The following is a 25,341-nucleotide window of genomic DNA, read 5'->3' as shown; positions in this document are numbered from 1 at the left end:
AGACAGGTGTCAATACCATCAAAATAAATAATAGAATTCTAGCTATATTCAGATCATTAATAAAAATAAATAGAGTAATAAATATGTACAAATATACACAAGTGCTGCAGGGAGGGAAAAGGGGTAGGGCAGAGGGAGGGAATGGGGGTGATAGGGAAGGGAGGAGGAGCAGAGGATAAGGGGGGATCATGATGCCCTTGAAAACCACTTCAAAGAACTCAGTCTTTCCCTTGGAACATAGTCCGCTAAAGGGAAGACACCATCTCCGAGGCAGAGTCTGCCAAGGTGGCCGTGTGGGCCTGGGCTTTCAGGTCTATCCTGCAGTTAGCCTTTCCTCACAACCTACCCAAGAGCAGAGGCTAAACAGACTCAGGCAGGGAGGAGGAGGGGCAGCCGCCCTTCAACTTTGTTCATGCTAGGGGGCTTCCTCTCAGGCATTTTAACTTTGGTGAGAGTTTAGAGATATTATGTCAAAATTAAATAAGATGGCTTCTACAGAGTGAGACTTCTGGGCAATTTTGGGGAGAGAGTTAGTCATCTCGGAAGATGTTATATAAGAACTTGCTACCGTCAGTTGTTCCTGCAGATTTACTCATTGCCTCTCATCTGTGGACAGTATAATTTAAGCTATTTATAAAGCTGAAAGGGATGTATCCATATTTTTGACTTGATGAAGCTGCAGGTCATTTCAAAGTGGATTTACCCCCGAAGAGTGACTGTTTCTATTGCCTGTGAAGAGCCCGGGTCTTGCGGACCTGATGTAGACGGTAAGGGTGGGGAGGTCATGCAGACCTGGTGTAATCATGTAGACCTGGTATGGACGGTAAGTCTGGGGGGTCATGTAGACCTGACGTAGATGGTATGGTTGGGAAGGGTCAGCAGTTGATATTGGGATGGTTCTCCCTTGAATGAACTCTTTCTAAAGCCCGGGTCCCACTCATTCTTACCCCAGAGGCCCCTGTGCTGCCCCGTGGTGCCCACTGTCTGAGGGATGGGCAGGAGGGGAGAATGAGAGTGGGGGAAAGACAGACGGAGCCTCAGGGGAGACAGATGGGACATGACCCTTAGGCATTTTGCTCCTCAAGATCCTCCTGCACTCATCCCCTCCTCCCAGGGCCACAGGCCGGGCAGGGCTATCTCCCTCCGGAACTTGTTTCCGCCATGGATTTGGGGCAGAGGGGAAATGTGTGCATGGCCTAGTAAATAGAGCACAGCCCTGGGAGCCAGAAGGACCTGGGTTCTAACCCCAGCTCCGCCATTTGTGTGCTGTGTGACTTTGGGCAAGTCGCATCTCTTCTCTGTGCCTCAGTTGCCTCATCTGGATCATCATCATCATCATCATCATCATCATCAATCATATTTACTGAGCGCTTACTGTGTGCACAGCACTGTACTAAGCGCTTGGGAAGTACAAGTTGGCAACATATAGAGACAGTCCCTACCCAACAGTGGCCTCACAGTCTAAAAGGGGGAGACAGAGAACAAAACCAAACATATTAACAAAATAAAATAAATAGACTAGATATGTACAAGTAAAATAAATAAATAAATAAATAGAGTAATAAATATGTACAAACATATATACATATATACAGGTGCTGTGGGGAAGGGAAGGAGGTAAGATGGGGGGCTGGAGAGGGGGATGAGGGGGAGAGGAAGGAAGGGGCTCAGTCTGGGAAGGCCTCCTGGAGGAGGTGAGCTCTCAGTAGGGCCTTGAAGGGAGGAAGAGAGCTAGCTTGGCGGATGGGTAGAGGGAGGGCATTCCAGGCCCGGGGGATGACGTGGGCCGGGGGTTGATGGCGGGACAGGCGAGAACGAGGTACAGTGAGGAGATTAGCAGCAGAGGAGCGGAGGGTGCGGGGTGGGCTGTAGAAGGAGAGAAGGGAGGTGAGGTAGGAGGGGGCGAGGTGATGGACAGCCTTGAAGCCCAGGGTGAGGAGTTTCTGCCTGATGCGCAGATTGGTAGCCACTGGAGATTTTTGAGGAGGGGAGTAATATGCCCAGAGCGTTTCTGACAAAGATAATCCGGGCAGCAGCATGAAGTATGGATTGAAGTGGGGAGAGACACAAGGATGGGAGATCAGAGAGAAGGCTGATGCAGTAATCCAGACGGGATAGGATGAGAGCTTGAATGAGCAGGGTAGCGGTATGGATGGAGAGGAAAGGGCGGATCTTGGCAATGTTGCGGAGCTGAGACAGGCAGGTTTTGGTGACGGCTTGGATGTGAGGGGTGAACGAGAGAGCGGAGTCGAGGGTGACACCAAGGGGGAACATGGGGATTAAGCCTGTGAGTCCCACAGTGGATAGGGACTGTGTCCAGTCTGATTAGCTTGTATCTACCCCAGTGCTTAGAATTGTGCCTGGCACATAGTAAGCGCTTAACAAATACCACAGTTATTATTATTAGGGGGAGAAAGGGGTTCATGTGTGGTGGGGGAAGGTTGTGGGAGGGCATCCCACTCAGAGTGGAGGGATAAGCATGAGATTCTGGGCACAGACACTCACTCACACACACACACACACACACACACACACACACACACACACAGAGTACATGAAGCTGCTGCCTCACCACTACATTTATTGGGGTTTCACACAGAGACCACCACCCGCACTGGCACTGCCAAAGGAGATTTAGTTGGCAGCCAGGATGTCCTGCACCCAGGATGTGAGCTTGGAGACCCGGGAATACACGGCAGGAGTAGAGGTGGAGCAGATGCCGCTGCCCTAGGAGACAATGCCCACCAGGGGCCAGGCCCCATCCTTCTGACACACCAGGGGGCCACCAGAATCACCCTGGAGATGCAGAGGGACAGAGGGTCTCAGGTAAGCCTCCCCACAGGGGCAGGAGACTCTGCCTGGCAACAGTCTGCTGGGCCAGGGCCAAAAAACACAGCAGTTACTTCCTCCCTGGGGCCACCTCTCACTCCTCCTCACTCCCCTGGAAAAGGGTAAGGGGTCAGGGGTCAGGGACGAAGGCCAACAGGAAGGAGGGAGAGGAGCTGAGGTGGGGGGACTCACCCACTGAGCAGGAGAAGATGCCTGATAAGACTGATGGGAAGAACTCAAAAGAAGACAGTGGGGAGGATTGGGAATGGGGGGCTCAGGTGAGGAAATGGGACGACGGGACAGAGCTATGACATCCCAGCGCCTTTTGGGAGCAGGGGCCCCATCGACCGGTGCGAGTATCCTGGGCCCTGGTGTTTGTGTGTTGGGGGGCTGGGGGAGAAGGGTGGTAGGTGAAGGGAGGTGGTGGAACAGGGTGGCAGGGGTGGGGGTAACAGTACCATGCAGAGGAAACACCACTGGCTCCGGCGCAGACCATAGCATCAGTGATCTTGCTGCCCCAGAACTTCTTGCACTCATCGTTGGACAGGAGGGGCAGAGCAGCCTGCTGCAGCTTCTTGGGCATTACCAGGGCTGGAAGGAGGCAGACAAGGTGTGGGAAAGGAGCCACGGGGTGTAGCTCCCCCAGGACTAGCCTTAGCACTGACCATTGTGCTTGGTCTTGCCCCAGCCTGTGGTGACACAGGTGGAGCCTGCAGGGAATTCTTGGCCGGCTTGGGTCAGGCACACAGGGGACACGGTGTCCTTGAGGCGGGCAGGGCTGGCCAATTTCAGCAGGGTGATGTCATTGTGGAGGGTCAGCGAGTTGAACTTGGGGTTCTTGAACACCTGTGGGAGGGAGTGGGGGAAGGGGTGAGGGGAAGCAAGGGTGGGGGGAGTGGTGGTGGGGGGAGCAGCGTTAGGAGTAGAGGGAGCCTTGGCAGGGGTGATGGGGAGTGGCATCAGGGGTGATGAGGATGGGTGGTAACCAGCCAGGCAACCCCAGGGCCCGGCCAGCGTGTACTCCCCCAGCTCTTCCCATTCCCTGGCTCCCCTGCCCTCCCCTGCTTGACCTTCTCAATATTCAGGACTTGGATGTCCCCTGCATCGGAGCCATGGTCAAACTTTCCAGTGACCACGAGGTGAGTCATTCTAGGCAGATGTGGCAGAGCAGGGACAGGGAGGTGAGAGGTGGGGGCTGCCCTCTTTTCTGCCACCTTGGGACCTCCCCAGTGACCACCCAGGGACCATTCTGCTGACCAAATGAGGGCCACATCTCTGAATGACCATCGGCCACACCACTGACCGTGCAGGGAACCCCATTGGCCGCCCAGGGGCCACTCCAACCGAAATGTCTGGTTGGCTATTGCTCCTGTCTAAGGACTTCAGGGTCTTTGTTCATTGTCATCGCAAGTGGAGACCGAGCCACAGGTGCTGCCTGACCACTCCCGAGGGCAGACAGATGCGGGGAAGCCTACAGGGCAGTAGTCACCGCCCAGTACCTGACGCTGCAGTGGGCAGCAGTCACCACCCAGTTCTCATTGATCAGAGAGCCCCCGCAGAAATGGAAGCCGGTCTTGTCCTGAGGGGCGCGGGAGCAGAGAACCACTGGTCATCCGACAGGATCGGACCTATGACACCCTGGGAAAGGCACTTGGAGTCCAGGAGATCCCCAGCAGAGCCCTGGAGCCCGCTGGGACATTGACCAGAGCAAACCACAATCCAGTGGGGGTGGGCACAGCTGCAGTTCCTGCCATGGTCCCTGCTGTGGGGGACCTGAGCCCTTGGCCAGAACACTGGGGAAATGGTTGGCCCAAAGATGGCTTCAAGAGTTGGGGCCGGGCCAGGCACAGCCATGGCCAGGGTTCGGGGGCATTGGGTCTGTAGCTGGGGAGGTGAGAAAGAACCCGGACACCTCATCTGCCGGGGACATTCATTCATTCATTCAATTGTATTTATTGAGCGCTTACTCCGTGCAGAGCACTGTACTAAGCGCTTGGGAAGTACAAGCTGGCAACATATAGAGACGGTCCCTACCTAACAGCGGGCTAACAGTCTTGAACGGAGGACCACCAGTCCAGGTTCATGGAGCTTGGAGCTGGGGAAGCTCTCTGGGCATGTTTTTTTTATGGTATCCCACTGTTGGGTAGGGACTGTCTCTATATGTTGCCAACTTGTACTTCCCAAGCGCTTAGTACAGTGCTCTGCACACAGTAAGCGCTCAATAAATACGACTGATTGATAGATTGATTTGATAAGTGCTTACTATGCACCAGGCACTGTTCTAAGCATTGGACTATGGTTGTACATATTTATTACTCTATTTATTTATTTATTTATTTATTTTACTTGTACATTTCTATCCTACTTATTTTATTTTGTTGGTATGTTTGGTTCTGTTCTCTGTCTCCCCCTTTCAGACTGTGAGCCCACTGTTGGGTAGGGACTGTCTCTATGTGATGCCAATTTGTACTTCCCAAGCGCTTAGTACAGTGCTCTGCACATAGTAAGCGCTCAATAAATACGATTGATTGATTGATTGAGTAAATAGAAGCTCATCAGGTTGGACACAGTCTCTGTCCCACATGAGGCTCACAGCCTTAATTTTCATTTTACAGATGAGGTAACTGAGACATAGAGAAGTGAAGTGATGAAGCCAGGATTAGAACCCAGGTCCTTCTGACTCCCAGGCCCGTGGTCTACCCACTAAGCCATGCTGCTTCATCTCGGACCGGGGCGGAAGGCAGTAATCTGGGAGTCGGGCTGGGGGGCTGCCTTGCTCTGCTGGGCTCCTCATACTTCTCCTGTCTTTACCTGGGGGCCAGGTGAGGGGGTCGGAAGAGAGGCCCTGGTGAGGGAAGCAGCTGGGCAAGGGGGCTTAATGAGGAGGCCAGAGGCTTTTCCTGCCCCTGCTTTCAAAGTTGGTTCCCTGGGGTTTTGCAGCCAGGTCAGTGCCCGGCCTGGGACAGAGGGAAGAAGGCGTGAAAGGTGGGCAGGACTGAAGGGAGGCCTGAGGGGAGGCTGAACTCTTACCTGCAAAGACACCTGCCAGGGCCAGGAGCCGGGACAGCATCTTCACCACTGACAATCCTGGCAAGATCACTCAGGACGGGCTGGATGGCGGGCACACCGCAGCCTGTGGGCATCGAGTCAAGGTGTCGGGGCACTTGGTTCCCACTCAGGGTACAGTCTCCATCCCCCTGCGGGATCAGTGAGTTTGGGGACCACCTCTGCTGGGGGTGGACCACTGCAGCACCCCGGGATCACCAATGAAGCCGTGGCCAGAGCCAGGCCGGAGGGGCTGGCTGACCAAAGCCACCCGGGTCCTGGGGAGCAGGGAGCAGGCCTCTGGCCCTGGCCACTTCCTCTCCCATGGCTGAGCTTCTGGTGCTTCCCCACTCCTCTGGCTTACTGCTGGCCCTCCTCTCCCAGGCAGCAGGAGAAACTTTTTCTTTAGATGTGAGTTGGAGAAAGTCAGAGTTTGTTGTCTAGGCAGGAGTCTGACCATCACTGTCACCAACAGCGTTTATTAAGGGAGTACTGGCCCATTCCGGACAAGGAGCACTATACCAGGCCTTCCTTGATGGGGAGCGCTGCACTGAAACGGCTTCTGAGAGGGAGCACTGTCCCAGACTCACGCCCAAGAGGGATCTCGGCTCGCCCAAGAGTGCCAAGCTCTCTGAGTGGTTTCTAGCAGTATCCTGGCTTACTCACAGGCCTCCTATGTTCAGTCCCCTGAGCTATTCAACTGGGCCTTTAAAGCACTCAATCACCTTGCCCCCTCCTGTCTCAGCTGGCTGCTCCCCTCTCACAACCCAGCCCGCACACCTCACTCCTCTAATGTCAATCTATTCACTGTACCTCTATCTTGGTCTGGCCACAAACTTCTGTCACTGGTCAATCAATCAATCAATCAATCGTATTTATTGAGCCCTTACTATGTGCAGAGCACTGTACTAAGCGCTTGGGAAGTACAAATTGGCATCACATAGAGACAGTCCCTACCCAACAGTGGGCTCACAGTCTAAAAGGGGGAGACAGAGAACAGAACCAAACATACCAACAAAATAAAATAAGTAGGATAGAAATGTACAAGTAAAATAAATAGAGTAATAAATATGTACAACCATATATACATAAATACAGGTGCTGTGGGGAAGGGAAGGAGGTAAGACGGGGATGGAGAGGGGGATGAGGGGGAGAGGAAAGAAGGGGCTCAGTCTGGGAAGGCCTCCTGGAGGAGGTGAGCTCTCAGCAGGGCCTTGAAGGGAGGAAGAGAGCTAGCTTGGCGGATGGGCAGAGGGAGGGCATTCCAGGCCCGGGGGATGACGTGGGCCGGGGGTCGATGGCGGGACATGCGAGAGCGAGGTACGGTGAGGAGATTAGTGGTGGAGGAGCGGAGGGTGCGGGCTGGGCAGTAGAAGGAGAGAAGGGAGGTGAGGTAGGAGGGGGCGAGGTGATGGAGAGCCTTGAAGCCCAGGGTGAGGAGTTTCTGCCTGATGCGCAGATTGATCGGTAGCCATTGGAGGTTTTTGAGGAGGGGAGTGATATGTCCAGAGTGTTTCTGGACAAAGATAATCCGGGCAGCAGCATGAAGTATGGATTGAAGTGGAGAGAGACACGAGGATGGGAGATCAGAGAGAAGGCTAGTGCAGTAGTCCAGACGGGATAGGATGAGAGCTTGAATGAGAAGGGTAGCGGTTTGGATGGAGAGGAAAGGGCGGATCTTGGCAATGTTGAGGAGCTGAGACCGGCAGGTTTTGGTGACGGCTTGGATGTGAGGGGTGAATGAGAGAGCGGAGTCGAGGATGACACCAAGGTTGCGGGCTTGTGAGACGGGAAGGACGGTAGTGCCGTCAACAGAGATGGGAAAGTCAGGGAGAGGACAAGGTTTGGGAGGGAAGACAAGGAGCTCAGTCTTCGACATGTTGAGCTTTAGGTGGCGGGCGGACATCCAGATGGAGATGTCCTGAAGGCAGGAGGAGATGCGAGCCTGGAGGGAGGGGGAGAGAGCAGGGGCAGAGATGTAGATCTGGGTGTCATCAGCGTAGAGGTGATAGTTGAAGCCGTGGGAGCGAATGAGGTCACCAAGGGAGTGAGTGTATATTGAGAACAGAAGGGGACCAAGCACTGAACCTTGGGGAACCCCCACAGTAAGAGGATGGGAGGGGGAGGAGGAGCCTGCAAAAGAGACTGAGAAAGAACGGCCGGAGAGATAAGAGGAGAACCAGGAGAGGACGGAGTCTGTGAAGCCAAGGTCAGATAACGTGTTGAGGAGAAGGGGGTGGTCCACAGTGTCAAAGACAGCTGAGAGGTCGAGGAGGATTAGGACACAGTATGGGTCGTTGGATTTGGCAAGCAGGAGGTCATTGGTGACCTTTGAGAGCGCAGTTTCCGTGGAATGAAGGGGACGGAAGCCAGACTGGAGGGGGTCGAGGAGAGAGTTGTTGTTGAGGAATTCTAGGCAGCGCGTGTAGACAACTCGTTCAAGGAGTTTGGAAAGGAATGGTAGGAGGGATATGGGACGATAACTAGAAGGTGAGATGGGGTCAAGAGAGGGTCTGGTCTGGAACACCCTCCCTCTCGTGGCTCAGTGGAAAGAGCCTGGGCTTTGGAGTCAGAGGTCGTGGGTTCAAATCCCTGCTCCACCAATTGTCAGCTGAGTGACTTTGGGCAAGTCACTTAACTTCTCTGGGTCTCAGTTCTCTCATCTGGAAAATGGGGATTAAAACTGTGAGCCCCCCGTGGGACAACCTGATCACCTTGTAACCTCCACTTAATAAATGCCATCATTATTATTATTACAGATAATTACTCTCCCCCCTTCAAAGCTTTATGGAAAGCACATCTCCTCCAATAGGCCTTCGCAGACTAAGCCCTCATTTCCTCTTCTCCCACTCCTTTCTGTGGCCCCCTGACTTGCTGCCTTTACCCTTCCCTCAGCCCCACGGCAGTTACATACATATCGGTAATTTATTTATTTATATTAATGACTGTCTCCCTTTCTAATGATGGCATTTGTTAAGCGCTTACTATGTGCAAAGCACTGTTCAAAGCGCTGATTGTAAGGTCGTCGTGGGCAGGGAACGTGTCTACCTATTGTGTTATAAGCAATATTCTACTCTTCCAAGGGCTCAGTACAGCACACTGCACACAGTAAGCACTCCTTAAATACAACTGATTGATTGATGATTGATTGATTGGATTTGTGAGCCCCGGTCTGTTGCCCCCTGGGCCTTTCTTCTGGACTTGGCTTCCTTTGTTGGGTAGTGGGGGGGGGGGGGAGACTGGCCATGCACCGTCCATCTCGGTGAGCTGCTGCCCCCCGGGCTGGAGGGGTGGTCTTGGGGCCTTACCATAGGAGGCACTGATGAGGACGAGGCAGAAGAGCCCCAAGAATGCCATGGTGCCACCTCCTGGGATGAGTGCCCCAAAGTGGGGTCGTTCAGCTCCGTTCAGCTCTTTATGAAGGGTTGGTCGGAGTGGGCGTGTTCTTTGGTCTGTTATCGGGAGACCTTGGCTGCAGAGTTCTCCAAGGGTCAGCTCTCAGCCTCCCGAGGGGGCCCAACCCGGGCCCGGGAACACTGGGAAACCTTCACCTGTTGCCCTGGACGAAGTCCACAAGGACCTAGGAATGCAGGCTTGGGCTGGCCCACCATCTCAGCTGATGCCCAGCTCCTAGTCAGCATGGGGAGCAGAGATGGGGCTGGGGAGCCTCGGGCCAGCTGGGGGTGGAGAGATAGGGGTGGGGAGTTCCCAGCTAACCAGGGAGCTTCAGGGCAGCCAGGGACACAGAGGGGTTGGGGTTGGCTGGCACAGTCAGACCCACTGAGGCAGGGGGTCAGGGGCACCAAGCAAGACAAGGTTTTATCCCAGCAGAGCTGGGGTCAGCTGACACCCAAGTCAGGACCTGGGAGATCCTTACACAATCATTACTTTAATGTCACTGGACTGTAATAATGAAGATATTTGTTAAGCAATTACTAAGTGCCAAGCACTGTACTAAGAGCTGGGGTGGATACAGAATGGACACTGTGCCTGTTGACACGGGGTTCACAGTCTAAGAGGGAGGGCAAACAGGTTTTGAACCCCCATTTTCCAGAGGAGGAAACTGAGGCCCAGAGATATGAAATGACTTGAAGTCCCATGGCAGAGCTGGGATTAGATCCCAGGTCCTCCAACCTCCAGGGTTTTTTCCATTAGGCCACGCTATTCTTGGAGGGCAGGAATCATGTCTGCTTCCTCTAGTATAGTCTTCCAAGTGCTTACTACAGTGGAGAGAAAGGGTTGGGGTGCTCCACTTCTGGCCCAAGCTGTGACATCATCTCGTTATGCTACATACCCAGCGCAACGTGTGTAATTTCATGGGCGCCTCTGCCAAGCCTCAATCTGTTCAAGGCCATAGCTGAGGCTCAGGAAACTCTGCTCCCCCATGGCTAGAGGGCACCTTCCTAAGTAAATCTGACACCAGGACTTCCCAGAGCTCTCAGGATGGGGACGGCCAGATTTCCGGCAACTGAGCCTACCTCCGAGTTCTGAGGCTCTGTTGCCATGCAGGACTTCACCCCTACCGGGGAAGGGAGAGAAGAAGTTCTGGAGCGAAGTGCGGGGGTCTGGATATCTCAGAGAAGCATTCCCGTTCCAGCTGCCACAAGCTGATTCCTGCAAAATGGTAGCTGAGTGACAGCCTGCTTGTCACCGGAGCGGGGGTGACATCACATGCGTCTTGGGGGTCCAGTGTTTCAGAGAGCAAGCACTGACCAGCTGAGACAGTGCTGACAGTACGGTGTGGTGCAGGGAACTCCGCTAGTCTCGCCAGCTGCTTTCTGAGCCGAGACTGTCCGCTTAGGTAAGTGGTCCATTCTCCATATGGGCAGAAGGGAAGCTGGAAGTCAGGTAACCCGGGTGGCCTGCAATGGTATTTCCCTCAGGCACAATGGACTAGGATGGCTAGCAGAGTCACCGCTAAGCATCGGCTTAGGGTGCCCCTTATCCCTGCTGCAACAACGGGCGTCTCAGCCGTTCGTTTCACACTTGGCTGAGAAAGGCATCTCCTGGCCCAGAAAACATCCTAGAAGACAGGTTTCAAGGTGTTGCAGTTCTGATTCCTTGGGAGAAACTCCTTCTGGGGAACAGAGCTGGGTTGACGAGATGGAGGAGGAGGGCACGGGGAGGGGAGGTAGAGGGACGGAGAAGATTCCTGGGCTTAGCAAATAGCCAAGTTGAAAGAGGCCTAAGCTGCTTTCCCTTTAGGGGGCCCAGCCAGATCTCTTCCAGAACCTCGCTATCTCTACTGCCCTCCCCACTCCCTGACCCAGCTCCTGTGGGTTTACCTTCACTGAGTCCACTGCCTCCTCCTTCTCCTCCTCTTCCTCCTCCCACTCCACAGTTCTGGAAGGAAGGTGGGGCTGGGGGTGATGGCGACTGTCTCAGAGCCCCGCACCTGCCCCACACCTGCTCAGATCACCACCAGCTGAGGATGGTGGGCTGGGCTGGGCGGAGGAGAGGTGTCCCAGCTGAGAGCAGCACTCCCAGCAAGAGGTGACTATTGAAACCCGTGTGGACATGGGCCCCTCGAGATGGCTCACCTGTTAAGCCAGCCCCCAGCATGGTCTGAGGATGTCACATAGCTGCCATTTTGTGGATGTTGGCCTGATTGGCCAGAATCTTCCCAAATTTTCTTTTCTGGGTGATCCTGATCCCCCACATTGCTTCAGAGCCATGGCCTTCCCCTCCTGGGTCCATAAGATCTCTAGAACCTCATCTTTAGCTTTGGAATGCGGTGGCACGAACAGTGGCAGAGGGTCAGCATCCAAAATAATAAACTAAACTATGATAAACTACTGTATTGTACTCTCCCACATGCTTAGCACAGTGCTCTGTATATAGTAAGTGCTCAATACATTCTAGATTGATTGATGGATTATACTGGATATTAGACAATCTCTAGCCAGCAGGCTCACTGTGCACAGGGAACGAGTCTTATACTCTTCCAAAAGCTCAGTACGCTGCTCTAGACAAGGTAAATGCTCAGTAAATACCACCAATTGACTGATTGATCCAGTTTAGTATTTTTTTAATAGTATTTGTTAAGCATTTACTATAGGCCAGGCATTGTCCTAAGCACTGGGGTAAATACAAGATAATCAGATTGGACATAGTCTATGTCCCACATGGGGCTCACAGTCTTAATCTCTATTTTACAGATGAGGTAAATGAGGCCCAGAGAAGTGAAGTGGCTTGCCCAAGGTCAAACAGCAGACAACTGATGGAGCCAGGATCAGAACCCAGGTCATCTGATTCTCAGGCCTGGGCTCTTTCCACTAGACCATGCTGTAACACTCCTGTATCACTCTCCCCCTCTAGACCATAAACTCGTTGTGGGCAGGGAATGGGCTTGTTTATTGTGATATTGTACTCTCCGAAGCTCTTAGTACATTGTTCTGCACACAGCAAGCACTCAATAAATACAATTGACTGGCTGATTGACTAGCAGTGACCCGCAGGCTAACTGCAAAATGGGCTGCCCACCCCTGTGGGGTGGAAATTCGAAAAAACACCACCCTATCCCCGTGGCTTCCTAAAAAATTATGGAGAGAAAATAGAGTCAGAGAGAGAGAGAGAGAGAGAGAGAGAGAGGAACTTTGCCCAAGCATTTATCACTTGTCCCAAAGTCCTGAGAAATATCAGAGGCCACTGGGAGGCTTTTCTAGATCAAATATCTTCTATCTCTGCCTCCCACCAAAGCAAATAGCTCTCACGTGGGCCTGCAAAATACACTGAACTTCCAGAATGAAAAATCCTGAAGAAAAATAGAATGTTGCTGTAACATCCTGCAAGCTACTGCATACTGCACCTCAGCTTGCAAGAACGCTCCCGGGTCGCGTGGTCTGAGCCTGCAATTTTCCTTGGGCCCGGAACCCGGGCCGAGATGTCAGGAGGCGTGTCCGTTGTTGTGCTACAGATAATTTTGTGGATTAACCCGACATCTGGCATCCAGCCAGGGCAGAGTCTTTCTGACTCCACTCCTGTCAGCAATCAGTTAATGGTATTTATTGAGCGCTTTGTGCTTTACTGTGTGCAGCACACTGTACTGAGCGCTTCTTCCACCCTGCTCCAGATGGAGACCTGTCTCCCTAGCCCCCATCCAACTTCAGTCAGAGGGAGACTGGGAGGCAGGGATGGAGGGAGGGTGGGAAGGACCGCTGTAGGTGGTCCAGCCCCTCTGCTTCCTTCTCCTCCAGGTTGGGAAGTAGGGGGGATAGGTGGAACACAGCATGCATCATTTTGCTCAATCAATCAATGGTATTTATTGAGTGCTTACTAAGTGCAGAGCACTTTACTAAGCTCTTGGGAGAGTACAATACAACAAAATTGGCATGCACATTCCCTGCCCATAACAAGCTTCATCTCAATCAATCAATCAATCAATCAATCATATTTAACTGAGTGCAACTAGCAGCTTCCCTTTCTGGAAAGAATGCTAGAGGGAGAGGAAGTGGGCTGCTGCAGAGGGCGGCTATTTCATCCCCCTACCCCAGGGCTCCCCTGCCCCCTGTCCCAGCTTCCAGTGCCTAGAGAAGCAGCATGGCTCAGTGGCAAGAGCCCAGACTTGGGAGCCAGAAGTCATGGGTTCTAATCCTGCCTCCGTCACCTGTCAGCTGTGTGACTTGGGGTAAGTCACTTCACTTCTCTGTGCCTCAGTTCCCTCATCTGTAAAATGGGGATTAAGACTGTGAGCCCCTCTTGGGACAACCTTGATTACCTTGCATCACCCCCAGTGCTTGGCACAGCGTGAGGATCTCACATGGTCACAATTTTGTGGATGTCCACCTGATTACTAAAGCGCTTAACAAATACCAGCATTATTATTATTGTTATTATTATTACCAGGGGGATGAGGCACAGACTTCCAGCCTAGACGTCAGAGCAGGGGCTTCCCAAGGGGACAGCTGGGGATGGAAAGAAAGGACATGAGTTAAAATGGGTTCAAGGAAACCTTCCCCTTAGCAGGATCTGACGCTGTGAGTGGAATTAAGCTGTCAAGGTGAAATTCCTTAAAATGCATAAGCAAGGATGGGGGAGCCTGGAGGAAGTGATAAGGTGCAGGCATGGGGGGGAGGGGAGGGGGAAGAGGAAGGTCCCTATGGCTTGGGTGGGACGGGACTGGACAAAATAAATGCTCAGCCTTTCAGCTCATAGGGAAAATGAGTCTGCAGAGGGAGAGAGCTCGACTGGGTTGGGGGCCGCTTCCATTCCCAGGCACCAGTAGGCCAGTCAGCTGGCAGCGTGGGTTGATCGGGGTGAAGGAGAGGCAGCTCAGCTCAGAGCAGAATTTCAGGTGGGGGGGACGACGACACTGCAGCCCATACAGACACGGGACTACCAAGATGTCTGTACTTCTCTCCAAGATGTCTCCCCCTCGTCCCCCTTTCCATCCCCCCTATCTTACCTCCTGCCCTTCCCCACAGCACCTGTATATATGTATATATGTTTGTACGTATTTATTAGTCTATTTATTTATTTATTTATTTTACTTGTACGTATCTATTCTATTTATTTTATTTTGTTAGTATGTTTGGTTTTGTTCTCTGTCTCCCCCTTTTAGACTGTGAGCCCACTGTTGGGTAGGGACTGTCTCTATGTGTTGCCAACTTGTACTTCCCAGGCGCTTAGTACAGTGCTCTGCACACAGTAAGCGTTCAATAAATACGATTGATTGATTGATTGTACTAAGTCACGTGTCTTGCAGGCATCCAGCACAGCGTGAGGATGTCACAGGGCTACCATTTTGTGGATGTCCACCTGATTGGCCAGGATTTGCCTGAAACCAGACCATTTTTCCAGTTGATCCTTATCCCCCTAATTGCTCTAGGGCTTAACACAATACTCTGCATATAGACACTCAATACTCCTTGACCTACCAAATGCCCTTGGAAATTCAATCCCCACTATACACACAACATTTAAGTACATACCTTTATACTCACTCACTTCCCCTACCTGAGCTTTATCTCCCCTGCTAGATTGTCAACTCCCTGAGAGCAGGAATCAGTTTTCTCACGCTATTGTACTCTCCCAAGGGCTTAGTACAGTAAGGACTCAATAAATACCATCGATTGATTAACTGATTGGACACAGTCCCTGCCCACATGGGGCTCACATTCTAATGGGGAGGGAATGCAGTTAATCAATCCCCATTACCACAGAGGAGAAAACTGAGGTACAGGGAAGTTAAGTGATCCGTTCGAGGTCACAGAGGAGACAAAAGGTGGTGCAGGGATAAGAACCTGGATCTCCCGACTCTTTGTCCTATGCTCTCTCCACCCTGCTGCTTTTCTAGCATCTTACTCCTCCCACTAGATTGTAAACTCCTTGAGGGTAGGGAGCAGGTTTAATCATTCTTTTGTACTTGCTCAAGGGTTTACTTCAGTGCTCTTCACAGAGTAGGTGTTCAATAATAATAATAATGGCATTTGTTAAGCGCTTACTATGTGCAAAGCACTGTTCTAAGCGCTGGGGGGATACAAGGTGATCAGGTTGTTCCGCGTGGGGCTCACAGTCATCATCCCCATTTTACAGATGAGGTAACTGAGGCCCAGAGAAGTTAAGTGACTTGCCCAAGGTCACACAGCAGACATGTGGCAGAGCTGGGATTCGAACCCATGACCCCTGACTCCCAAGCCCGGGCTCTTTCCACTGAGCCACGCTGCTTCAATAAATACTGCTAGCATGGCTCAGTGGAAAGAGCCTGGGCTTGGGAGTCATGGGTCATGGGTTCTAATCCCAGCTCCGCCACTTGTCAGTTGGGTGACTTTGGGCAAGTCACTTAACTTCTCTGGGCCTCAGTTACCTCATCTGTCAAATGGGGAATAAGATTGTGAGCTCCACATGGGACAACCTGATCACCCTGTATTCCCCCCCCCCCCCCGCAGCGCTTAGAACAGTGCTTTGCACATAGTAAGCGCTTAACAAATACCATTATTATTATTATTATGCTCTTTGATTTCTTTCTCCCTCCAAGTCTCCTTCTTGAGGCCTTGTCTCTCTCTGCCTAGAGTTGAGAGATAGAGACCTGTAGATAGAGAAGCAGCGTGGCTCAGTGGAAAGAGCCTGGGCTTTGGAGTCAGAGGCTGTGGGTTCAAATCAGCTGTGTGACTTTGGGCAAGTCACTTCACTTCTCTGGGCCTCAGTTACCTCATCTGTAAAATGGGGATTAAGACTGTGAGCCCCCCGTGGGACAATCTGATCACCTTGTAACCTCCCCAGCGCTTAGAACAGTGCTTTGCACATAGTAAGTGCTTAATAAATGCTATCATTATTATTATTATTATTTTTAGATTCAGGGAGCCGAAGAGCAAGGCACAACTGCCCTCTACAGAGGGAAAGTTGCATATTTCTCCTGGCCCCATCCCTCCTGCCTGGGGCCGCCCACTCTGCCTCTCAGACCAGCTGCAATCCATCCATCCATCGGTCGCATTTGAGTCCTTACTGTGTGCTGACCACTGTACTAAATGCTCAGGAAAATACAAGTAGAGTTGGTTGACACAGTCCCTGCCCACAGTGAACTAATACGGTTTTCAGTGGAAGACAGAAATTAAAATAATATCACGGGAAGGGGAAATACAAAAGTATAAGGATTTAATGCTTCATTTTACAGATGAGGGAACTGAGGCCCAGAGAATAATAATAGTGGTATTTGTGAAGCTCTTACTATGTGCAAAGCACTGTTCTAAGCGCTGATTCTTTTAGACTGTGAGCCCACTGTTGGGTAGGGACTGTCTCTATGTGTTGCCAATTTGTACTTCCCAAGCGCTTAGTACAGTGCTCTGCACATAGTAAGCGCTCAATAAATACGATTGATTGATAATCATGATAACATTTATTAAGCACTTTCTATGTGCAGAGCACTGTTCTAAGCGCTGGGGAGGTTACAAGGCAATGAGGTTGTCCCACGGGGGGCCTCCCAGTCTTCATCCCCATTTCATCCCTATAAATACATAATTATGTATTTATTACTCTATTTTATTTGTACATATTTATTCAATTTATTTTATTTTGTTAATATGTTTAGCTTTGTTGTCTGTCTCCCCCTTCTAGACTGTGAGCCCGCTGTTGGGTAGGGACCGTCTCTAGATGTTGCCAACTTGTACTTCCCAAGCGCTTAGTACAGTGCTCTGCACACAGTAAGCGCTCAATAAATACAATTGAATGAATGAATAAATAATGCTAATAATGATGATATTTGTTAAGCGCTTACTGTGTGCCAGGCACTGTACTAAGCGCTGAGGTGGATACAAGCAAATTGAGTTGGACACAGTCCTATGTATATAAGGGCTGTGGAGCTGGGGTGAGTATCTCAGAACTTAAGGGCTAGATGGCCAAGTTCATAGTCAATCCAGAGGGGAGGGTGGGTAGAGTAAATGAGGGCTTAGTTAGGGAAGGCCTCTTGGAAGAGAGGAGATTTTAGGAGAGCTTTGAAGGTGGGGAGAGTGGTGGACTGTCAGATGTCGAAGAGAAGGGAGTTCCAGGCTGGAGGGAGGATGTGAGCGGGGGTTTGGGAACAAGATAGTTGAGATAGAGGGCCAGAGAGCAGGTTGGCAATACAGCGCAAGGATGACAGGCAAATTCGTGAAGCATTCCATATTTTTAAGCCCTTTTATGCCCTATTGAGAGCTCACCTCCTCCAGGAGTCCTTCCCATACTGAGCCCCCTTTTTCCTCTTCTCCTCCCCATCCCCCCCTGCCCTACCTCCTTCCCCTCCCCACAGCACTTGTATAAATTTTTACAGATTACTCTATTACTATTCTATTTATTTTGTTAATTATGTGCACATAGCTATAATTCTATTTATTCTGACAATTTTGACACCTGTCTATATGTTTTGTTTTGTTGTCTGTCTCCCCCTTCTAGACTGTGAGCCCGTTGTTGGGTAGGGACCGTCTCCATATGTTGTCGACTTGTACTTCCCAAGTGTTTAGTACGGTGCTCTGCACACAGTAAGTGCTCAATAAATATGATTAAATGAATGAAGAGAAGAGTGTGCTGAGTGGGTAGTAGTAGGAAACTAGTGAGTTAAAAGTGGGAGGGAGAGAGCCAGTTGCTTGCCTTCAAGCTAATGGTAAAGAGTTTCCACTTGATGCAGTGTTAGATGTCTGTCTGTGTCTGCAAAACCACTCGTAAGCTCCCTTGGTCTTCCACTGCCACTAACGTCCTTGTGGCTCACCCTTCTTCAACCCAGAAAAGAAGAGGCTACAGCTGCTGGGCTGCTCTGAGTTACTTATGGAGTTAAACCTGCAGCTGGGCCTGCTGCCTTGGTCAGGTTTCCAACTTCAACCTCAAACCACTGCTGCATCTATTTCCCCATCTTTTAACTCCTGACAGCTACCTCCTGCTGGCTGCCCAACAGGCCAGAAAGTGAGGGGTTGGGGCGGTGGGGAGGGAGGGAAGGGAATTGTGTTTTTTCAGTTCCCTAAAAGGAGCAGTCTTCCTTTTCATCTACTAAATGCCACAACCTGTGAGAAGTTAGAGCAGAGCATCATGTGCCAGGGGCCCCTGTCTAAGACAAATCAGAGCAGGAAGAAGCTTCTGCTTTGTAGCCTGGGTCTCTGTTCTGGGGTGCTTGGCCCAGGAGAAGGCTTGGAGAGGTTTTCTCATCCTATCCACAAGGTCAGCTCATCTGTCTGGCCTCCCCACTATCACAGAGGAGCCAGTACAATCAGTAGTACTTACTGAGCACTGGGTAGGGGCACAGCACTGTACTAAGCACTTGAAAGACTACGGCCCAAGTATGGGAGCTCGAAGACCTTACAGTGTAATGAGGGAGCCTTACAGATGCAGATTTACAAAGAGGGAGAGCAGGAGAAAGAACAGTTACAGCTGCAAATAACAGGAAAAGGGAAGGATAAATAGAAAAATAAGGGCAAATGAATAGGAGGTGAGCTCTGCGTAAGTGCTAAGGAACGGTGTAGAGACAAAATTGTTAAAAGCGGTTGTTGGAATGATTTGACCTGGAAGGAGGAGATGGATGGGGCAGCGGGTGGGGGTTTTGATATAATACCGCAGGGAGTTCCAGGGCGTAAGGGAATGGGAGTCACAGGTAGTATCAGTAGTTGGCAGAGGGTCTATAAGAACTTGGAAAATAATAATACTAATAATAATAATTGTGGTATTTATTAAGCACTTATTATGTGCCAGGTACTGTACTAAGCACTGGGGAAACTACAGAAAGCATGGTTCCGGGCCGAGAGGCGGGGTGGGCAGAAGTGATTGCTGTTCTGGACTTGGTCCCGAGGGTGGTCCCCAAACTGCACCTGAGTTTAAGGGCAGCAGCTGCCGTTGTCCCAGGGCTGGGGACAGGCTCCCTTTCTTGGCCTTGAGCTGGGCCCTGGCCCACTTCGGAATGTCAGTAAGTAATCAAAGGCAAATACAAGTGTTCGCGTTTCACCCCAAGGTCTCCAGATAGCAGAGATGCTGGCACTGTGGTCGGTGAGGAACACAGCGCACCAGGCCGGCCCACAATTGGTGATTTGGCTGCATATAAGGAGGGCCGGCCCGGTCGGAGGATCACCCATCCCAGTCTGCGGCACCATGGCGTTCCTGTGGCTCCTTTCCTGTCTCGCCCTCGTCGGCTCCTCCTTTGGTAAGATTTCCATCTACTGGGATGAGGGTGGGGGAGATTCCGAGGCTTGGATGTCTAGTTAGCACCTTCTCCTTTAACGGAGCTGGTTGGCCCTCCTCTGAAAGCCAGGGGGTTCTCTGGTCCTCGGATGAAACGTGAAGAGAAGGTAGGACTCAGGGCCACATATGGCTGGGGCAGGACCCAAAGGCCTGTCTCTCTGAGGAGAAACATTGCTTAAAAATAGAATGTTCACTCTAACTAAGGCGTGACAATGCTCAAAGCCTAAGCAAAGTTAGCGCTGATTAACCCTTACTGACAAGTGTCAGGGCATCAGATCCCCTGACCCAGGTTGCTGGTCAGAGTAGAGTCAGAATAGGATTTAGAGTCCAGGTTAGAGATAATAATAATAATTATAATGATATCTGTTAAGCACTTACTATGTGCAAAGCACTATTCTAAGCGCTGGGGAGGTTACAAGGTGAACAGTTTGTCCCACGGGGGGCTCACAGCTCTAATCCCCATTTTACAGATGAGGTAACTGAGGCACAGATAAGTTAAGTGACTTGCCCAAAGTCACACAGCTGTCAGTTGGCGGAATCGGGATGGACACAAAGGGGAAGGACCAGACATTCAGCAACCCAGGGTAGCAACAATCAAATGGCTCACCTGAGGAAACAATCCCTTGAGCTTGCTACCTTGTCTTCAAGAGCCCACTGTAGTCCAGGCCAGCCCTGCTGGGCTGAGTTGTGAAAAAAAGCTCTAGTTTTCAAGACCCTTTTTGTCTATTGAAAATGAGGCTGGTAGACAATGCCCAGGCTAGGAAACAGATGGGAACTGATCACTTTCTCTAGACAATGCCCAGGCTAGGAAACAGATGGGAACTGCTCACTTTCTCTGTTTTTTTTCAGCTTGGCAGGTTTTCCTCATGCAGGCACCTGTAACAGGTTTTCCTGCTAGCAGTGAGGCTAAGTCAAGCAGAAAGAAATCCTGTTGCGTATGTGCCCAAGCTGTACAGAAACCAGTGGGGGCTGTCGGGGGGGGGTGATGCCAATGTTGGCAGCATCTTCAGCTAAAGTGCTAGACCTGTTTGGCAAAGACAGGCCACTGCTGGGGTTCGCAGGCTCGGGGTGGAGCTCCAGAAAAGGGGCAAAAGAAGTTCACGGGAGCCTGGCAATCGAGGGAAGGAAGAGCCCTGGGCTGGAGGAGTCTGTACCAGCATCTCAGGGGGTTTCCAGTCCCACTAGGACGGGGACGGGGTGGGGGGGTTGGTGGTCTCTTTGTGACCAGATGTAGAGAGCCTTTGCTAGTCTCTGCAGGCTCAGGGTTTGGTCGCCACACTGTCCCCTGCAGCGGGAAGGGCCCAATTTCCTGGTGGTCCCATGAATGTTCCACCCTAGAGATACTGGCAGGGTGCCTGGGTTTCCCCAGCCTCAGCTTCTGCCCCTGCCCAGGAGGGTGATCTCCCTGAGACCCACACAGGCAGCCCTGATGCCTCTGCTCGGTGCCTACAGGCTGTGGCGTGCCCGCCATCCAGCCTGTCCTGAGCGGCTTCACCAGGATCGTCAACGGTGAAGATGCCGTGCCCGGCTCCTGGCCCTGGCAGGTGTCTCTGCAGGTAGGAACTTGATCTCCCTCAGGCTTTAGCACCCCAACTCCAGGCCCCAGTTCAGCCCCTGGTCCCGCCTCCAGCCTGAGATGATTTTGCCAGGCCACAGTCTGCAAGTCAAATAGAACCTGGTTGCACACTCCAGGGCTACGGGCGGCTCAGCAGAGGAAGAATGAGTGAGTGGGGCAGCCACTGTCACCCTGTTCCCCTTAATGACGATTTCCAGCTCAGGACTTTCCTGGGCATAATAATAATAATAGTACCTGTTAAATGCTTAATATGTGCCAGGTGCTGTAAAAATAATAATAATAATAATAATAATAATGGCATTTGTTAAGTACTTACTATGTACAAAGCACTGTTCTAAGCACGTGGGGGGATACAAGGTGATCAGGTTGTCCTACGTGGGGCTCACAGTCTTAATCCCCATTTTACAGACGAGGTAACTGAGGCACAGAGAAGTGAAGTGATTTGCCCAAGGTCACACAGCTGACAATTGGTGGAGCCGGGATTTGAACCCATGACCTCTGACTCCCAAACCCGTGCTCTTTTCACTGAGCCACACTGCTTCTCTGTACTAAGTGCTGGGGTAGATAGAAGCAAATTGGATTGGACACAGTTTCTGTCCCACATAGCGCTCAGAGTCTTAATCCCCATTTTACCAGTGAGGTAACTGAGACACAGAGAAGTTAAATGACTTGTCCAAGGACACACAGTGGTTAAATGGCAGAGCCGGGATCAGAACCGAGGTCCTTTTGACTCCTAGACCCATGGTCTACCAACTAGGGCATGCTGTTTCTTTAAGCTGCCATGTGGTGACAGCTCCAACCCCATCACCTCTCTGTATCTCCAGCCCAGAGCCTTTTCCAGGGAAAGCCCCATTTTAGCCCAGTTCTGCTCGAGCCAAACTCCAAGCCCGGTGATCAGGTGGTGGCCCCACAGACCCCCACTGACGAGGCTCATCCCACCCCCAGCTCTCCCACTCTCTTCTGCTCAGAGCCCCTCTCCTTCTTCCCACAGGACAAAACTGGCTTCCACTTCTGCGGGGGCTCCCTGATCAGCGAGGACTGGGTGGTGACCGCCGCCCACTGCAGCGTCAGGTACCAAAGATTCCCCTCCAGCCTCCCTTTGGGCCTCCATGGGGTGTTCACTCAGCCTCAGCAGGGGCTCCCTCAAACCCGGGCTGTGGACGACACTAGGGCGGGGTCCCCTCTCCCCTTCACGTTCCTACTTTCTCACCCTCAGCACCTCCCACCTCGTAATCGTCGGAGAGTTTGACCACAGTTCCAACGAGGAGGACATCCAGGTCCTGAAGATTGCCAAGGTAAGGCCTGGCCCTGGCTTCTGGCCCCAGGCTAGCTCGGGGCCCAAAATAAATGTGTTTCCCCGTGAGCCCCAGCTCACTGTGTGTTGCCTTACTCTTTGGCCAACTGAACAACAGAACAATGATGGTACTTGTTAAATGCTTACTATGTGCCAAGCACTGTTCTAAGTGCTGGGGTAGAGACAAGGTAATTAAGTTGTCCCATGTGGGGTTCACAGTCTTCATCTCCATTTTACAGACGAGGTAACTGAAGCACAGAGTACTTAAGTGACTTGGCCAAAGTCACACAGCTGATAAGTGGCAGAGCAGGCATTGGAACCCATGACCTCAGACTCCCAAGCCCGGGCTCTTTCCCCTAAGCCATGCTGCTTCTCACAGCTCTGGGCCCCAAGATAATCTGAAGGGGCAAGCTGGGCATCCAATGTCCAAGGAGCCTTAGGGGGTGGCTGGGCTAGAAAGCTTGTGTTCGGAGGGCCGTGGTGCTCTTCCACATCTCAGCAGCTCTATAGCACTCTTCTCAGTGCTCAGTGAGGCGCTCTGCACTCAGGAGGCGTTCAGTAAATACCATCGCTGGACAGGGCCTCTTCCTCAGATTGTGCAAGGCCTCAATTTACCCCTGCCCTCTCCCCCGCCAGGTGTTCAAGAACCCCAAGTTCAACATGTTCACCATCCGAAATGACATCACGCTGCTGCAGCTGGCCAGCCCGGCCCACCTGTCCGATACCGTGTCCCCCGTGTGCCTGCCCAGCTCAGGAGACGACTTTCAAGTGGGCTCCACCTGCGTGACCACCGGCTGGGGCCTGACCAAGCATACCAGTGAGTCCGCAAAGCCACCCAGGGCTCGCCCTCCGCCCGGGACACCCATGTTGAGGGGCCTGGGAATTAATGTGGTCATCCCTCTGGGTCCTAGTGAGCCCTAGAGCAGGATGAGGCATTAATTTAATCAATCAAATGTATTTAGTGAGCTCTTCCTATGAGCAGAGCACTGTACCGAGCACTTGGGAAAGAGAAATACAGCAGAGTTGGTAGAGAGGTTCCCTGCCCACAAGGAGCTTTAAGGCCTGACTTCTCCTCCTCTTCGCTCTTTGTCCTCCAGATTCCAAGACCCCCGATAAGCTGCAGCAGGCCACCCTGCCCCTCCTCTCCAATGAGGAATGCAAGAAGTTCTGGGGCAGCAAGATCTCTGATGAAATGATCTGCGCTGGAGCCAGTGGTGTTTCCTCCTGCATGGTACTGTTTTCCCCCTTCCCTGTCCCTCCTTCCTCCTCCTTGATCACTAGTGGACGTTCCCCTCCCTGAAACCTCCCCTTTCTCCCCCTCCACCCGCCCAGGGGACCATCCCCTCCTCTCCATCTTCTCACACTCCATGCTATTCCTCTCTCTGCTGTGTCCAGATACCCATCCTCCCCTCGGTCTTCATCATCCCATATTCCCCCAGTGAGGCAGGGGGTCACCAAGCTAAGTCACAGGGATCCAGGAAGAAGCGTCTTGCAGGGGGGCTTGTCAGGAACTTGTTTCCAGTCTACCTCCTGCCCCTCTGGGAGAATGGCCTGACACCCACTCTTCCCGTGTTCACAGGGTGACTCTGGAGGCCCCCTGGTGTGTCAGAAGGATGGGGCCTGGACCCTGGCTGGCATTGTCTCCTGGGGCAGCGGCACCTGCTCCACCTCCACCCCTGGGGTGTATTCCCGGGTCACCAAGCTTATGCCCTGGGTCAAAGAGATCCTGGAAAACAACTAAGCCTCAAACAGCAGCCATAAAGCAGCAGCTTCTGTTACTCAATAAAAACTAGTTTAAGACAAAGACACAATTTACACTCATGCGGTGGTGGATGTGATGGTGGGGGTGGGATGTGGGGGCTCACCTCTTGCCTCTCTGGTTCTATTCTGAGTTTTTAGCCTTATCTTTTCTGTATGTCCTGGACCCAGGGAACCCAGCATCGCCATTTTCTCTGGAGTTCACTGTCGTCACTTCCTCGACCTTCCCCATCGATCTCGGGGGATGCTCCCATTTGTCCTTCCCACCAGCGGATCATGCCTCCTGTGTCTTGGCTCTCATTAATAATGATAATAATAATAATAATGGTACTTGTTAAGCGCTTACTATGCACCAAGCACTGTTCTAAGCACTGGGGTAGATACAGGGTAGTCAGGTTGTCCCACACAGGGCTCACAACCTTAATCCCCATTTTACAGATAGGGTAACTGAGACATAGAGAAGTTAAGTGACTTGTCCAAAGTCACATAGCTGATAAGCGGCGGAACTGGGATTAGAACCCACGACCTCTGACTCCCAAGCCCGGGCTCTTTCCACTGAGCCACGCTGCTTCTCTGCTTCTCGTTCTGACTCATTCCAGCCCAACACCCTCCTGTGAATGGTTGGGAAGGGGCGGCATCCCAAAACCCTGGCCCCCAGCTTTCTCCTTCCATTCCCGGAGCAGAGCCCAGCTTAGCACAGGCACGCTATCCAGCAGGATGGTCTAGTGGATAGAGCACGGGCTCTACCAGGAGTCAGAAGCACCTGGGCTCTTATCTCAGCTCCGCCACTTGTCTGCTGTGTGACCTTGGGCAAGTCACTTCACTGTGCCTCAATTACCTCATCTGTAAAACGGGATTTAAGACTGTGAGCCCCATGTGGAACAGGGGCTGTGTCCAACCTGATTAGTTTGTAACAATCCCAGTGTTTAGAACCATGCTTGACATAGAGTAAGTGCTCAACAAATACCGTTATTATTACTATTATTATCCCGCTCACTCCCCAGCACTTACTGAGCTCTTACTGTCTGCATAGCGCTGGGCCAAGCCTCCAACAGAGTACAGTAGAGTTGGTAGATCAAATAATAATAATAATAATGGTACTTGTTAAGCACCAAGCACTGCCTTAAGCACTGGGTTAGATACAAGTTCATCAGGTTGGACAGAGTCCCTGCCCCACATGGGGCTCACACTCTTAATCCCCATTTTA

General features: G+C 51.8%; 1 protein-coding gene and 1 pseudogene across 2 annotated transcripts; one reads left to right on the top strand and one right to left on the bottom strand.

The window, feature by feature from the left end:
* Window positions 1-687: 687 nt before the first annotated feature.
* LOC119934523 (chymotrypsinogen 2-like) lies at window positions 688-24,151 on the top strand. Of its 2 annotated transcripts, none has more exons than XM_038754045.1 (8): window positions 688-767; window positions 19,280-19,468; window positions 20,959-21,062; window positions 22,074-22,153; window positions 22,299-22,377; window positions 23,013-23,193; window positions 23,474-23,607; window positions 23,956-24,151. In XM_038754045.1, the coding sequence occupies exons 2-8, from the start codon at window positions 19,297-19,299 to the stop codon at window positions 24,115-24,117; spliced, it is 912 nt and encodes a 303-aa protein (XP_038609973.1). In that variant the 5' UTR covers window positions 688-767; window positions 19,280-19,296; the 3' UTR covers window positions 24,118-24,151. The 2 variants fall into 2 exon arrangements, with proteins under 2 accessions (XP_038609973.1, XP_038609974.1); XM_038754046.1 differs by lacking the exon at window positions 688-767 and adding an exon at window positions 18,450-18,495.
* Window positions 2,635-9,231, bottom strand: LOC119934524 (annotated as a pseudogene).
* Window positions 24,152-25,341: the final 1,190 nt, after the last annotated feature.

Source organism: Tachyglossus aculeatus, chromosome 11 (genome assembly GCF_015852505.1).
Source record: "Tachyglossus aculeatus isolate mTacAcu1 chromosome 11, mTacAcu1.pri, whole genome shotgun sequence".
Classification (NCBI taxonomy): domain Eukaryota; kingdom Metazoa; phylum Chordata; class Mammalia; order Monotremata; family Tachyglossidae; genus Tachyglossus; species Tachyglossus aculeatus.
This window is presented reverse-complemented; position numbering and strand designations above follow the sequence as displayed.